Below are 13,470 nucleotides of genomic sequence, written 5' to 3'. Positions count from 1 at the left end.
CAGAGCGCAGCTCACCCACGCCCTCTCTTCACAGGATCTGATTGACAGCATCAGGACACAATGGCTCTAGGATCTAGGGAGCTCCTGCTTGGCAATCATTTGACAATAGCCGGGAGATGAAGTGGTTAAGAAGTCTGTTTACCTTTTCTTTAAGTAAAGTGAGAACCAAAGAATCAAACAGTATTTACAGCATTCCTAAGCTTCCTTAGACATTAGAGAAGCAATTGTACTTTGGAGAAAAGAGAAAAAGGTACACAGATGATGGTCAGACACAAAGTACAATCTCGCCCATATATATGAAGAACTTACTTGAACCACATTGGGATACAATGCTGCACATAACATTGCTGACATCAGCTTTATATTGTCTGCATTTGTGTTTGCCTGTACAAAAATAAAATATCCATAAACAAAATTAAATTGCAAGTGTAATAAGATCAAGCTATTTTTTTTAGCCTTATGGATTTCAATATTTATTTGTCATCTTTTGTGGTAAATCAAACAGTGGGTGAAATCTTGAAATATGAAAATAAATAGCCTATAACTCTTCCTAATTTGGCTGACATGCACATACTCATCTACCTAGGCTTGTATCTGCTTAATTCAACTTTCCTCTTGGAAACAAACAGCACATTTACTGATCTATAAAACAGTTCCCAATTTTCAAACTAAAGTGGACCATAGACATTTGTGAATGGATAGAAGTGCTTTTATGATTTGGTCACCTATCAATATTCCTGTTTAGGGTAATATAGGGGGTCAGTGACAATCAACAGCACTTAGTTATCTCAGGAGAAACAAAAATAATCAGGCAAAGTTTTTTAACCTCTATGATGGCATGTTATTTTGGGTCACATACTTTTATAGTCTTACAGTATGTGTGGTGTCTTTTGTGACTAGTTACTTAACTTCCTTGTGGCTTAGTGAGTTTGGAGTACTGCTGAGCAAATTAATTTCTGTTTGGAAAATTTACTTATTGTATAAATCCTTTTTTGGGAGTCCTTTGAGAGACACAGAAATTCAGATACTGTGAAGTTATATTGGTGAATAGAGAAGGAGTGGACATTGGCAAACAAAACAAAATTGTAGGCCAGCTCAAAACAAGCACTAATCGTCCCATAATGCCCCAGTTTGCAGAAATCAGTACCAAGAGCATTGGCAAACACAGAGGTGGGATCGGTGTCCCTCATCGAACTGCTAGAAAGTGAAGTTAAAGCAAAAATAATTAAAAAAAGAAATTTTAATATACCTGTAAATTGATTCTGCTGCCTTATGGAGACTGGAAACTAGCAAAAGCTTTACTGGTACGGCCACCCCAAGTGTACCCAGATAACCCCACCTACTCCATGAAGCTCCAGCTTTTTTTGGAGGTCACAGAGAAAAGATGGGAGGGATGCCGATTATTTTCTTCATACAATACATTGATTCTCAGACCATGGGACATCCCCAAGCAATAATTTGTGGGATGGGCAAGAAAACAGCAAAAACAGCAGCAACAGGCTCACAGAAAAAACATAAGAACAAATAACACACACCAGAACAGACAGTTGAAAGCAGAAGCACCTGCAGCTGAAGCGTGATTCAGCAGCGGCTCAAAAACAGCTGTCAAAAATGGTTTTGAAAATGTCAACAGAGAAACAGGTGATGGCCCCGAAACTTGTGAAAAAAGCCAAATGCAATAAAAAGCCCAATAACCCTGATGTCTTTGATAAAATGGGTTCAGGTAGGAAATGAGGGACTTTCCTGAGGGCAGAAGAAAAAAAAAAAGAAGCAAAATAGCAATCCAGCAGAATAGGAGGGAGAAATCCCATAAGGGGACTGTCCTGTGAAGAAACAGAAATGGGATCAGTTCCTAAGGGAAGACATGGCAGGCAGCCATGTACGAAAATCCTGAACCCACCCATAAGTTGAATTGAAAGTAGTTTTCTATTGCTTTCAAGACAGGACATGGAGAGGGAGAATGATATTCCATGAGAAGAAAAATAGGAAATGCCCCAGGGACTGGCTTCCAGGATACTTTGTTTCAACGTAGTTTATGAAAAGGAGGGGGATCTCAAGAAGCAGGGGCAGCCAAGGCAGAACTACAGCTGTCAGGGCAACAAAGAGAAGGTGGCTCCATTTGCAAAGGAGAAACCCCTCTTGGACACAAGAGGAGGGCTCTGTACGACAAGAATCCCTGAGGAAGGTCCCAGAGAAACACAGAAAGCAGTGGTGAATGAAAATTCTGGCGCTGAAACTGAAATTTCAGGATGCACTTGGCCGAAAACCGAAACGGACAGTTTTTAAATTTTTTTTTTAAGTTTAATTAATGTAGCTGGCAATTTTGCATTGAAGTCACTAGGGGACGTTTTGCATTAACGTCAGTAGGGACGCGACTTTGCATGAAAGTCTATGAGACAAGATTTTTGCATTAATGTCAGTAAGGACGCCACTTTGCATGAAAGTCTATGAGACAAGATTTTTGCATTGAAGTCACTAAGAGGCATTTTTGCATGAAAGTCTATGAGACGCGACTTTGCATGTATCAGTACTATTTTCGTCTGATATGTTTCGGCCGCCAATATATTGGTGCAATCCTAACAGAAAGTCAACAAGCAATGATTAAGAGCAAGTCTTGCACAAGAGAGTGCACAGAAAATGCTACAGGCCTAAAGGCCTGTAGGGTACCAATGGCTAGGTGTGTGTAGATTTCAAAGAAAAATAAGCTGCAGGGTGAGGAATGGCATCAAGTTCTGGGATGGGATCCATATCATGACACTAAGTAAGAACTACCTCACATGATAGATTGCAGAGAGTGGGGGGTGAGAAGAGATTTGTACGCCCCCAGGAAGGGGGGACATCCAAACTGGAAGTTGGAATGTGCCTGATGAATATCAGTTAATTTGAAATACTGGGAGATCTCTGGGTGAAATTTTGTAGAGCAGTCATATTTGTTTTTCCACATTAAAATTCTTTTTATCACGGTAATGCACGAGGAGAGTACGCCCTGTTTTATTCTTTTCTGTTAGTGTCAAGATTCCTCAATCTTTAGAGGGCTGCACCTCAGCGAGTAACGGATTCCGTGATCCTGTGTAGCATGAAGATTTGAGTGACAATGGTATAATGTGGAGCTGAAGTAAAGGTGAATAAGAATGATATCAGGATTAGACCCAGATACACCGGGCAGCACAAGAACAGAGGAGAAACCTGAGAAGGATAGGCACAGGGCATAGTAAACTTCTCCAAGGCACACTGGGATATGAATATTCAGAATATGATTAAGGGTCTATTAATATAGCACCACAAACTGGTTATTTGTTCAGCAAACTAAGGATTACAATTGTAATCAATGAAAGAATAATTCAAAAAGAAATGAACAGGTCCAGCCCATTTTTGCACTCAATATTCAATCTAGTCTATTGAAGGAATTTTCTTCAAACAAAGATTCAGTTGATAGGTATTGGGAGACTCTTTTAAGGTCATCCTTTGATCTGACAGGTCCAGCCCTACAGCTTGCCACTGCCACCCTATCAGTTGCCCAGACTGTGTCAAACAGCACTGGAGAATTTAACACTGAACTATCTCCTGATATAGATGTAGCTATTCCTATTATTTTTGCAAGATTACAGCTCTTGCCCTTGGGCTTACTTTTTTGAGTAGACTGTATAGAGAAAGTACCAAATCTCCAGAATGTCCTTTCTTTTCAGGTCCAAATAATGATCCAACAAAACATGTAAAGTCAAGAACTGATATGTAAAAGGCACAGGGAAACAATGCCCACATTGCTGGTCCTGTTCCAGGGTTCAGCCTTGCACGTCATAGTGGGCATGCCCTCAAACTGCTCCTCAGAGTCTGGGTGCCACAGAATTGGACCATGGGCTTGGACCTGTATAGAACCTTGCACCACATAGCAAGGCAAATGCCAAACACAGGATCCAGTGCCTGATGCAAACATTACAGGCCAGCCCTGCTGGTATGGTTCCCAAAGATGTACATCAAGAGTAATTGATCTAAAAACTGCTAGTAAGCCGTAAGGCAATAACCAGTCAGACTGTGATGTAAGTTACAGTTGAAGAAGGAAAGGAAAATTAATAAAAAAAAAAAAATCTTCTCCCACCGAAGGGGCCCATCAACTAAGAACACCAGCAAATAACTGGAATCACGCAGAGTAGGTGTGTACCAGTGGGGGGGTTGTCCCAGCAAAGCTTTTGTCGTACAGTCACCTGAAGGCAAAAGGCATATAATCCATTTTCAATGTCTATTCCTGTGTCCTGTACTGTAAGATTAAGATATACAATTTTCTATCGCCTCTATTGAAGGAAACAGAACTAATCTCAACAAGCGAGCCTTGTCAGGACAAACCCTGAATCAGGTAGAAACGCATCAGCTTGTAAGGGCTAGTAGTGACTTAAAGGAGAAGTACAGCTAAGGCTTTGTTGGCTGTACTCCTGTGGATCAAAGGAGTGCAGGTCGTTCTGCAGTTCTGTGACTCGTTTTCAGCTGACAGCAGACTGAAGTCCGCTGTTGGCTGACATCACTGGCTGAGCCAGTTGCTTCCTCCCCCACCACAGCCCACTGCTCCAGTGAGCATTGAGTGGGCTGAGCAGACAGCAGTGACTGACAGTCCCGCTCTCTGCTCAGAGCGGAGAGGAGAACTCAGCGATCATGTGATCGTGGAGCTCTCAACCTCAGAGCCAGCAGGGAACAGGTGCTGCATCCACCTAGGTAAGTATAAATAGGAAAAAAAAGAAAAAGCCCCACTTCTCTTTTAAGTTTGCCAGAGAATCCAGCAATTTGTTCCCATCAAAAATCATCATGACTGAGGTGCAAGGGAAGCATCTCCGTGAAGGCAGTTGAGAAAAAAACAAAACAAAAAAAAAACAGGTAGAGCAGAATATTATGCTGAAAACATGTTCTTTGGTACGCAAGAGGAGCCTCTGAGACAACCAATAGGTATCCTAAGGTACCATACAGCCTAATCCTGACCACAAGGCATAGTTCTAGGAAGGCTCCTGATCTCACTGATCCAGGGAAGTGTCAGCATCCATGGAGCAAGGAACAAAAATCTTGGCTGCAGAGAAGAGAATACTCACAGAGGACATATAAGAGGAAGAGTGTGCCATGTGCCCTTCATACAGAGGCTGCGATTCAGACAAGGAAAGAGGATCCACTTATAGGGTCACTCAATGCCATTAAGACATCCTGCATTCCTTACAGAGGATACCCTCAGCAGGATGTCTGATGACAATTCCGGGAGACACAGCTCTAAGGGCAGAGTACATCAGTTGAGAGGAACAGGTTCCCAGGAGAATGCCCCTACAGGGATCAATGGATGTGAAACCAAGCCTAATGGTGACCTCCATCACAGGAGCCAAACTACGTCTCCTCACAATGGAAGGACCCCTCTCCTTCAAGGTGGTGAGGACAAAGCACTACAACTTCAAATGAACTGGTATGTCAGAGGGTTTCTGCAGACAGGGGAGGCAAAAACGAAACCAGGTATTACTAAGTGACTAACAGGCCTCAAAAACGGGAAATTCTACGAGATAGAGAGTGGTCATACGAGATAGAGAGTGGTCTGGAGTCCAAGCTGACACTGGGACTGATGCAAGGGGTACAGAGATGAGAAGAGCCCAAAGTGACCAGAAAAGGTGTATAAATCTGTGCAGTAGCACAGGGAGAAAGAGAGGGAACAGCTGAAATGAGTGCTAGAGATAAGGAAACCACAATTCCAGAGAGGCAAACTCTGAATACCTAAAGGACAAGCTATCTTTGGACCAAGATGCATTCACAAACAGCTCCCCACGTTGGGGTGCAACTTTATGCAGAAGGTTTTGTTTAGTGGGCTTAGCCTTTTTTCTGACATTCTGGGCTTTTAGAGCCAGGTTATGAGGTCTAGAGGCACCCATCACAAGTAAATGAAGGAACAGAATGGCACTCAGCTGACTTCTTCAAGGACCTTCTGAATAAGTACACTCTCTCCTCCGGTGGGCTCCTTGATGATGGTACCAAGTGTACGTCCAAAGAGATGATGGTCCTCAAGGACCAAGCAGGTCAGGTGCTTTTTGGATATAGAATCCACCTCCCACAGCCTTATACGAGACACAAATCTTAATTTGTTGTAATAGGCCATCACAGCTGAAGCATAAGGCTCCAGGTATCTGATCCACAAGATCAATTAAGAAACCTACTCCAGTAGTGGAGAAATCATTTTTATGAGATCTAATCTATTCTGCCATGGTTTGGAAGATTAAGGTCACAGCCAACATAGGGTGAAAGGCAGAACCTGACAACTGTCAGTAGAATCCTTAATGATAAAGAAGTCTTCAAAGGCAGAGTTATGCCTGTGGCAGTGTCACAGCTTTTTGGACTTGGATTATGCTTTGTGGCTAAATTTTACAAGTACAGAAAGGTCTGGAGTACCAAGATGCAAAGACCAGTGTCTGAAGGTGACATTCTTGACTACCTCCACATATGCAGTTCAGTGGGGTCAGGGTACAGCACTTTAAAATAAAGCTGCAGATGTAGGGACCAGCTCAAGCAGCGATGCAGAGAGACGGATCTTAACTAAAGTCTATGGAGGAAGAATCCAAAGAAAAAAGTTCAAAGGTTAGTAAAGAACACAGAGTTTGAAGAAAAAAATATCCATCTTCCTAGGACACAAGCAAAAATTGAGGCAAGCTGAGAATGGGAAGGGGTTATTCTGGGCTGGCCTACAGTTTTTTTGTTTGCCAGTATCCAATCCTGTTGTAGGCGTCAATAAAACCCAACATTATCTGAATTCCAGTCCTTCAATGGATAAGAAAGAAATTTTATTTTAAATCTGCCATAGTGGTTTCTTTGTTGGACATTATTAAAATATTAATTGCTAAAGCAGTTATATTTAAAAGGACCAAAAGCTACCAATTCTGTATTTATGGATTTAAGCGGATTTACATGTTTTATATGTGGACTAGTTCTGGAATATAGCCTGGTAGGATACTTAAAATATTCACATTTATTGTGAGGCTTGTAGACTCTGCCTAACACACCTATAGCTTTTTTTGGGTGGAATAGCAGGAGCCCTTTTCTATAATTTTATCCTAGAAAGATGAGAGATTAAGAGATGACATTTTTAATGAAAAAGTGCTTTACAGATGAAAGCATTTACAGTTAAGTTATAAACCTAAAAAAAGCAATATGGTAATTTCATTTGACAGATCTAGAGGTAAGAGGTGAAGTTTTTACTTACTTCTTCACCAGTAGCTTCTATGACTCCATCTCCTTTCTGAACCCACCTCTTCTCAATGTCCCTAGCTCGAAGACCTTCTCGCACAAAGCCAATATCTGACAGCAGCTCTGTGAACTGTCTCTTCAGACTAGCTATTTCCTAGAGCATGACAAAATGCCAAAATAAATATTCTGTGTATTATGTCAAATTGTTTACATTTTAAATGTTATTTCTATGTATTGCATAGTAATAATACATTGGGAGACATTGATCAATTCCGTCACCCAGCAAGGCAATGCTAACTAGAAGCAGTGGACTATGCAACAGATTTACTACAAGGTTACAGCTGCATTAAAAAATTTCTCTTTCGGCAGCTCTAAAATAGCACAGCAACAGAATGAAATCTGACTGTTGTCTCATTTACATTGACAAATCTGTCTCTGAAATTCAAAAAACTATAGCCGCTGGTCACCCAGGATTATAGAGTAGGTCCTGGAGTCACCAATACAATTTAAACCTGGTCACAGAGACTTTGCTGAATGGGAAGCAGCCTGATTTACAGCTATGGTATTTTTCGCTCCATAAGACACACTCCACCCCCCCCCCCAAAAAAAAAAATGTGGGGTAATATCTGTGTGTCTTAAGGAGCAAATATGGAGTGGCTGGTCCAGTATTCCTCCCGTTGCTGCCGTCGCCATGTTAGAATATCGGGCCGGCCGCTCGACTCTTATGTGGCATCGCTAGGCAGGGCCCAAAGCAGCTGCCCCTTAAAGTGGAGTTCCAGCTGAAAATAAAAAAATAAAATACAGCCACTTACCTGTTCCTCGGTCCAGTGGTGTATTCACCACCGCTGGTTTCACCGGCTGTCTTCTCTCCCTGGTGCCAGCATCTTTAGTGTGGGCACCTGGCTGTGACAGCTTGCGAGAAGAGCTGCGCTTTGTGAATGGACCCGAAGTCTTCTGGGATATGTCACATGTCCCATAAGACTACGGGGAGGTGAGGGAGGACAACTTCCGCTTCCGATCGCCTATGTGATTGCAGCGGAAGTGGGAACAGGTACCTGTCAAATTCCCCCCCAAAGGTCTGCAGTCTCTGGTCATCTCCTGTAGCATGTCCGCATTCTCTGGTAATCTCCTGTACCATGTCCGCAGTCTCTGGTCATCTCCTGTAGCATGTCCGCAGTCTCTGGTCATCTCCTGTAGCATGTCCGCAGTCTCTGGTCATCTCCTGTACTATGTCCGCAGTCTCTGGTCATCTCCTGTACTATGTCCACAGTCTCTGGTCATCTCCTGTACTATGTCCGCAGTCTCTGGTCATCTCCTGTACTATGTCCGCAGTCTCTGGTCATCTCCTGTACTATGTCCACAGTCTCTGGTCATCTCCTGTACTATGTCCGCAGTCTCTGGTCATCTCCTGTACTATGTCCGCAGTCTCTGGTCATCTCCTGTACTATGTCCGTAGTCTCTGGTCATCTCCTGTACTATATCCACAGTCTCTGGTCATCTCCTGTAATACATCCTCAGTCTCTGGTCATTTCCTGTATTATGTCTGCAGTCCATTGCGTCAGAATATTTTTTTTCTTGTTTTCCTCCTCTAAAACCTAGGTGCATGTTATGGTCAGGTGAGTCTTACAGAGCAAAAAATACGTTAAATGTGTTGCTAATTTGCTTAATAAATGTCCCTCAGGTCTATAAAATGTGCTCAAGTCACATGGGAGAGGTTATATTTCATTGTCATAGATATATTTATCACAGTGAATTTCATTTTGTTTCAAATCAATTTAAAGTAATAAAACAAAAAACACAAACTATGCTTGCATATTTATACACCCTCCTCAAGCCAGTATTTAAAATTACTTGATTGCCTCACTTTCCAGCATAAATACTTACCTCCAGCCTCGACCCAACAATATTCATTGTGCAGCTCAGCGCGGAGTCTCACACCTTTTGTACAAAAAACCATCCTTTCAGGTACATGTTTTAGTGCACATGCATGCTGCAGCTCTGTTCTTTCCCATGGGGAGACTTCAATTCTTCTGGGAAGGCTGTCCACAAGGTTTAGGAGTGTGTCTCTGGGAACGTTTGAACATTCTTCTAGAAGTGTATTTGTGAGGTCAGGCACTGATGCTGGACGAGAAGGCCTAGCTTGCAGTCTTCACTTTAAGTATCCCAAAGGTGTTCTATCGGGTTGAGGTCAGGACTGTGCAGTCCAGTCAAGTTCCTCCACCCCAAACTCACTCATCCATGTCCTTATGGACCTTGCTTTGTGCACTGGTGTGCAGTCATGTTGTAACAGGAAGGGGCCATCTCCAAACTGTTCCCACAAAGTTGGGAGCATGAAATTGTCCAAAATGTCTTGGTATGCTGACGTCTTATGAGTTCCCTTCACTGGAACGAAGAAGCCCAACCTCCTACAAAAAACCCACACCATAATCCCCCGCCAACAAACTTTACACTTGGCACGATGCAGTCAGGCAAGTACCATTCTCCTGGCAACAGCCAAACCCAGACATGTCCATCGGATTGCCAGACAGAGAAGAGTGATTCATCACTCCAGAGAACATGTCTCAACTGCTCTAGAGTCCATACTTTACACCACTACATCCAACGCTTTGCGGTGTGTAATTTCCTCATTTCAAAGAGGCATGGTAGTTTGCAGATTTTTTGTCACATGGTTTTGAAAAATAAAAAAAAATCTTTTCTTTCTTCATTTTCCAAAAACTTGTGGCATGAGATCTGCAAAATACTCACCATGACTCTTAGAAAATACCTTGGACTGTCTACTTTACAAAAAGGGGTCATTTGGAGGGGTGGGGTTGTAATATTCTGTCATTTCAAGGCCTTAGAAACTGTGATAGGTAGTCAGGAAATGTAATGAAGCCCTTTAAAAGCCTGAGGGTGCTTACTGGTACATTGGTATTAGCAATCATAATGTTTAAAAAAAAAAAAATCCTGATCAGTTGCCCAGAGCAGTTCAATGTTACTATGGTTACACTGTATTGCTTTGGTCACAGTGTGTTGAAAAAAAAAATTGTAAAAAAAGAAAAAAATAATGTAATAAAAAATATTTTTATATTATATATATATTTTTTTTACATACTGTCACTAGTCAGTGTCCCTGATCACCGCCACACCAGTTATATAATCACGCTGTACTGGACTGGTGACAATATGTAAATGTTTTTTTTTTTTTAATTTCTACATTTTCCAAAAAATTGTAACAAAAGATTACAACCTTCAAAAAACTCACCATGCCTCTTACTAAATACCTTGGACAGTCTATTTTTCAAAAATGGGCAATTTGGGGGGTATTTGTACTATGCTGGCATTTTCGGGTATCAAGAAATAAGAATGGCCGTTAGTACACTGATTGATCGATTGTCAGATACTGTACATATACCATGGTTTGTGTAACTTTCCTACAGACTAAATAATATACACTAATTTGGGGTATTTTCACCAAAGAAATGTAGCACAATACATTTTTACCTAAATTTATGAAGAAATTTTATTTATTTGCAAAATTTTATAACAAAAACGAAGAAAAATTATTCTGTTCAAAAGTTTCAGGTTTTTTTGTTTATTTAGCAAAAAAATAAACTCAGTGGTGTTTAAATACCAGCAAAAGAAAGCTCTATTTGTGTGAAAAAAATGATAACTTTTTTAATGGGTACAGTGTTGCATGACCGTGCAATTGTCATTCAAAGTGCAACAACACTGAAAGTTGAAAATTGGCCTGGGCAGAAAGGGGGGAAAAGTGCCAGGTATTGAAGTGGTTAAAGATTTTGAGATCATTTTAGCTGAGCTCTATAGGTTTCTGCACTTTTTTTATAGGTCTTCACCTCTCCAAACAACTTTTTATTCAAAGTATGCTGTTCTTCTGAACAATGTCTGGAATGACCCATTTTACTCAGGTTTTCAGAGAGAAGTGCACTATACCCAGCATTAACACTACTTGCTGCCCACATCCTTAAAAGCATGCATGTCATGACTGTTGGGTCTGTTGGTTTTCTATTACTCTACTACACCCACTAGTAAATTATTTGCCACGTAGAAATATAATTTATACCAAAAACAGTGATTTATCTGGTTAGTGATGTTGGACTGCTATTACTTTGAATACAATTGTATAGTCTGTTGCCCTCTCACAGCACTTATACATTTTGACCCAATATTTGGCACACTTGCTGGGAAGAAACTGTTTGAATCTAAGGCAGCCAGAAAAATTAACGAGGGACTCATCAACACAGATGTTTTGATGGGGCATATACACTTCTGCAAATTTATAGTTAAGGTGATTTACAAGGGGCTGAATTTTGTGGAGCCTATCATATTCAGGGTTGCCCCAAGGACGACAGAGTGTATTGCCGTTGAAATGCATAAATCGCATTATATTCTCATATCTATGCCTGGCCATGGCAGAAGAGAACACAGGCATATGATGAATGGGGTCTCTGGATCAATATGACTGCAACTCATTCTTTTTGGTAATGTCCATGTTGAGGGTTAGGCCCCCATAAATTTTAAACTCGGAAACTGTAATAAGTTTCCATGCAAATAGTCTGGCAAGATTGAATTTGGTTTGGCAGTGATATATTGCTGTGCATATAAATTGCTTTGCTCCACAATCAATCCATACAGATTTCAAATGAAAAATAGCTCCAAAAAATCAAGGGGAGCAGTTAAATTTGCTGTTTCCACTTGAATTCTGGGTTGGAGTGAATGGGGGAAGTACGAGTGCTGCAGAATTTTTGGTCTGTCAATCAAGATTTGCAAGCAAATAAAATTCTTGGTGGTTGCGGGACACTACTCGTGCTAGCCACTGCACCAGCTTGTACTGCACTTATGGGACGCGCCACGTCACCAAGTGATACTGCAGTGCTTGTATGTAAAAGACCAGGATGTACTAGGATGCTGGTGCTTGCCAGTTCACCAGAAGTTAGTGCGGCACTAGTATTGGCACTCTACCTCATGTGAGAATCATCCTCTAATTCTAACACCTTAGCAACCTGGGCATGAGGTTGGGTACGCCTGACCTTAGCAGGGACCTCTACTCCATTATCTGAGCTATCCGTCATGGTGCTGCTGCTCTCTATGTGTTCGTATTCTGAGGCAGATTCTGTCAGTGAGGCTTCCCCTTTGCTCTCATCTGACATTCTCAGAATCCTGTAGGCCTCTTCACTAGTGTACCTTTCATTGGACATTTTGGCCACTACATTTATAGGTACCTAGTGTGACTTACAGGAAAAAGAGCACCTAACTGTCAGGAATTGCTTGAACAGCTACAAAAAAAAATGTGCCTGCTAGTGCTAGCAGAGATCAGGTCTGATTTGCAGTTGTGTGTGTAATGTATCAAGTGACAGTGATGTACGGACACTGCACTGGCTGGGGGGGGGGGTGTTGGGGCTGATCCTGCTATACTAGCAGTGGAGGTTTATAGTGATGGTAATGTAGTGGTGGGAAATCTGATGCTATCTGGGAGGGAAGCTAACGCTATCTGAAGTGATGGTAATGTAGTGATGGGAAATCTGATGCTATCTGGGAGGGAAGCTAACGCTATCTGAAGTTGCCTGTGACACTAATACAGTGATCAGTAAAAAAATCTGTACACTAGTAAAGACACTGGTGACAGGGCAGTGAAACGGTTAACTGGGGCAATCAGGGGGTTATATGTGACCGAACTGTGCTTTTACGGTTTCAGTGTGCTGCTTTGACTCACTTGCATTTACTTTCTTCTCTCTCTGGAACAGAATGTGCATCATATGTAAACACAGGCACAGGATGAGCTCTGATTCAGTACAACCGATCAGCAGGACCAGGCCAAACATCAATGACCTGGATATGGTGAGTGATCGGTGCTGTACTGAATCGAAGCACCACTGGGCCAGCAGGTGCACAGATCCATGGCCCGGGAACACGGTGGGACCGCGGATCACATTTATATATGTGATTTAGAGCAGGGAGTCCACCTTGTAACAGTAAAACTCTTAAAGGGCAGACTTAAAGTGGACAAAATTAATTTGAAGGTTTTATAAAATTCAGGATTTGTAGCACTGGCATACAAATGTATGTGTGTCTGTGACTATATACAAACACACACACTCATACATATACGCACACCACTAACAGCAACAACAACTTACCTGCATCACTCTTGATGACAGAAAATTGTCCCGGCAATACTGGAAACCGGCACGTGGGTTTTCCTTCATGATATTACTCCAGCCCTAAACATATGGAAACCATATTTTTATTAAATGTACCTTTTAATAGGAATGGAGC

The 13,470-nt window shown here is 41.7% G+C and overlaps 1 protein-coding gene across 1 annotated transcript in view; it reads right to left on the bottom strand.

Annotated features, from left to right (window-relative positions):
• DHX57 (DExH-box helicase 57) overlaps positions 1-13,470 on the bottom strand; it is a 144,622-nt gene that overhangs the window by 41,389 nt on the left and 89,763 nt on the right. The window contains exons 19-21 of the mRNA XM_089694177.1: positions 13,332-13,415; positions 7,211-7,348; positions 310-384 (exon numbers count right to left, since the gene is read on the bottom strand). Of these exons, the coding sequence (XP_089550303.1) occupies positions 310-384; positions 7,211-7,348; positions 13,332-13,415 (297 nt within the window). The remainder of the gene's footprint in view (positions 1-309; positions 385-7,210; positions 7,349-13,331; positions 13,416-13,470) is intronic.

The sequence above is a fragment of the Staurois parvus genome, unplaced genomic scaffold (genome assembly GCF_062004578.1).
Source record: "Staurois parvus isolate SC_StPar_1 unplaced genomic scaffold, SC_StPar_1.0 ptg000655l, whole genome shotgun sequence".
NCBI classification, from domain to species: Eukaryota; Metazoa; Chordata; class Amphibia; order Anura; family Ranidae; genus Staurois; species Staurois parvus.
The sequence above is the reverse complement of the archived record's forward strand: the minus strand, read 5'-3'. Positions and strand labels throughout refer to the sequence as shown.